Here is a 3,172-nt window from a genome sequence, read left to right on the forward strand (position 1 = left end):
TTACTGCCAACCGCCTTTCATTTATTTTTTTCCCTAAATTACTTTTTTTACTTTAAAGCCAGGGCTAAGTGCAGCCCTCTTAAGGGGCCAGGTGTGGATCCCAGCCGGGAGCGGTTTGCCCTGTCCCAGCTGCGCGGCGGGGAGAAGGCAGAGGGGCCGCGTTCCCGGAGCGATTCAGCTGCCCCGTTTTCTTGGGTTTGCCCTGGCATGTGCGCTCCTGGGTCGGCTGAGATTCATTCCCTAAGGATCTAGGAGCCTGCCCCACACCCTGCTTTTTTTGGAGTTGGCACTTTCGTAGCATTAAAGGCGTTATTTGGTTGGGATGATTTATGAACTTTTCTCGTGGATGCCCAATAGGGAAAAGCTTGGAGTGATTGCCATTTTTTTTTTTCCTTAATGTTGTGCATCTACTCCTTAAAAACACCCTTAAAACTTTAAAATTACATTCTCCTGTCTGCAAAGCTGTAGGTTGTGTTTGGGGAGGAAAAATGAGGTAACTGTCTGTTTCTTGTTTTCTTGTTTTTGTTTTGTTTTGTTTTCTCCTCCGGTTCTTTCTTGGGATTAACAGGTGACTCTAGCGTCGGGACAGTTCGAGTTGGAGATCTTATCCATGCAAAATGTGAATGGTGAACTGCAAAATGGAAATTGCTGTGATGGCACCCGAAATCCAGGAGATAAAAAATGCACCAGAGACGAGTGTGATACCTATTTTAAAGTTTGCCTGAAGGAGTATCAATCACGGGTCACTGCCGGCGGTCCTTGCAGCTTTGGATCCAAATCCACTCCTGTCATCGGAGGAAATACCTTCAATTTAAAGTACAACCGGAATAATGAAAAGAACCGGATTGTCATCCCTTTCAGCTTCGCCTGGCCGGTGAGTTGCGTGGCCTGCTGCGGCTCTGCTCCCGTTGGACGGTGCTGTCCGAGATGGCCATAGCGAGCCCAGCTCTAACCTCTCATGCAGGGGGAGAGGGACCAGGATTGGGAAGGGAGCCGGCATCTTGGCAAGAGCTTCGGGAGCCCGCAGCACAGAAAACAGTAAAATGTGGTGGTGTTTTTGTTCCCTGGGGCTCGCAGTGCCGCAGCCTGTTAAATCTGAAAGTCAGATGTGCAGTGAGGGGGATCTAAATGGGTCAGGGAAGCAAACCCAGTATCCCTGCCCTTTACGGCATGAGAAGTCTCAGGAGACTTAGAAGGTCAGAACTTGGTTGTGTGTTTTTTGTTGTTTTTTTTTTTTTTTTTAAAACCAGTGAAGTCTTGGTCTTAAGCCAACGGAGCAGTGGGTTAGGGGCTGTACAGGGATCCCGTGTGAAAAGTGTGTGTCATAGCTGGCCTCCTTCCCTGGAGCGTGTTTGGGAAGACTTCCTGCTTCTCCCAAGGGGAAATCTTGCTGCACTGTTTGGTGTTGATGGGAGCTGCTGTTGCTGCTCGTGGGGAACTAGCTGCCAGCTTCTCTGGGAAGCTTGCTATGTTTTGAGGTACTTGTGGACTCTAGAAGCTAAAGGCTGAGAAAAGCCCGGCCTTAGCTTTCGGTCCATTTCACCCACTCCTCCCTGCAGCACACCTTTTCCTGGCTACTTGCCCCTGCAGTCTGTAGATCCTGATTTCCCTCTAGTTGTGTGCAAAACTCGATGGCTCGAGGAGGTGGGGCTCTTTGCCAGGCACTTTCCCAGCGTCGCCCACTCTGGCAAATACTGGTCAGCCTTGTAGAGCGGTGAGATGGAGGATGTGTGACCCCTCCACTAAACTGAAACCTGCTTTGTTGTCATGTAAAGAACACTGGCTTAGACCTCAGTGCTGCTTGTTTCTTCTGGGGTGCTCGGGAGGGTTGAAGCTTTGATGTGGTCAGCTCGGAGGAGACCTCCTGAGGCCCATCTTCCCAAGACTGCCGTCGCCCAGGACAGACCCACAGATGCAGGCTCCGGGGCCGTAGGGTTTCTGGGCGCAGATGACTGCCGCGGCCCTGGGTGGCAGGAGGTGGGCTGTTTTGTGCCCCGCGGTGCTGCGTGCAGGCAAGACGGAGGGTGACTGCTCTGGGGGTCCCTTAGGCACACACAGCAGTCTGTCTTTTGAGGTGGTTCTCTGGGATGTTATGGTATGAAAGCTGAAAACTCTCAAATATATACTCCTAAAACTTATATTTGGAGATCACCTAGGAAACAAAACTGTTGTTCCCCCCTCCCCTTCACCAAAGGTGCTGAGCAGACAGTTTCCCACCAACTGCCTTGGGATATGTTGATGCTCAGCAGTTTTGAAAATCCAGTCATCCTAACCTAGATGCCTAAGGTCATTTTTGCGAGGGGAGGAGGGCTCTTACGTGCACGCAGGGGAGGAGTGAATCTTGTTTCCTATCCTCTGTGGCTATCACTGCTGGCAAGCTGGAAGCGTGCCTAGACTTTCTGCTCCCTCCAAAGCTTGGCCCTTCCTAGTCAGATAAGGACTGGTTGCTGGGAGGGCCTGGACTTTTGCTGGGGGGGTGGAGGGGGAAGCCCTCCCCAAAAGCATTCCTACTCCAGTTGTAGTGTAGACACCTACTTTGTAGTCCTACGGCCAAAGGCTGCAGGCAGCCATGTGTTCTTGAAACGTCCTGTGCTGCCTCCTACCTGCCTCCTCTGTCAGTTGTGACTTCCCCAGGAGCTGGAAAATCAAGCTGCGTTTTGAAGGAGATGGTATTACAGAGTACAATAGCAGAGTTAAACAAAAGTATTCTCTGTTGGAAGTACAAGTCCTTCCTTTCTTTCTTTCTCTTTTCTTTCTCCTTTTTTTTTTTTTTCCCTAACATGAAATGAGATAAAACTCTTATCAAATATGCCATCAAAGGGATAAAGGGCTTTGTAAAAATCTGAGGTATTTGAAGCTCTGCCAATGGCTGCAGTGCTTGTGTTGCAGATTCTGACTTTTTTTCAGAAAAGTCAGGTTCATCAGGGATTTTTTTTTTTTTTAACTAGCCCCCTGCCCTGCTCCCCATAATTCCAATGCCTTGAGTCTGAAGGTACGCGCATACGTATACAAGTGATGTGAAAAAGGAACGCGTGCCTTCTAACAGCCCCTCTCCTCATAGGGTTGGGAGGGGAAATCTGTGCGTAAAGGGTGGGTTTGGGGGGCTGGGGACCCTGTGAGAAGTTTCTTAAGCTTGCCTGCATCTTAGTAAATGAAATGCTTCTATTGTCCT

General features: G+C 49.7%; 1 protein-coding gene across 1 annotated transcript in view; it reads left to right on the forward strand.

The window, feature by feature from the left end:
• The first annotated feature begins 322 nt into the window (after positions 1-322).
• Positions 323-3,172, forward strand: part of JAG1 (jagged 1) — a 34,588-nt gene continuing 31,738 nt past the window's right edge. The window contains exons 1-2 of the mRNA XM_010156725.1: positions 323-385; positions 569-874. Coding sequence (XP_010155027.1) covers positions 323-385; positions 569-874 — 369 coding nt within the window. The remainder of the gene's footprint in view (positions 386-568; positions 875-3,172) is intronic.

This window comes from Eurypyga helias, unplaced genomic scaffold (assembly GCF_000690775.1).
Source record: "Eurypyga helias isolate BGI_N326 unplaced genomic scaffold, ASM69077v1 scaffold26008, whole genome shotgun sequence".
Lineage (NCBI taxonomy): Eukaryota > Metazoa > Chordata > Aves > Eurypygiformes > Eurypygidae > Eurypyga > Eurypyga helias.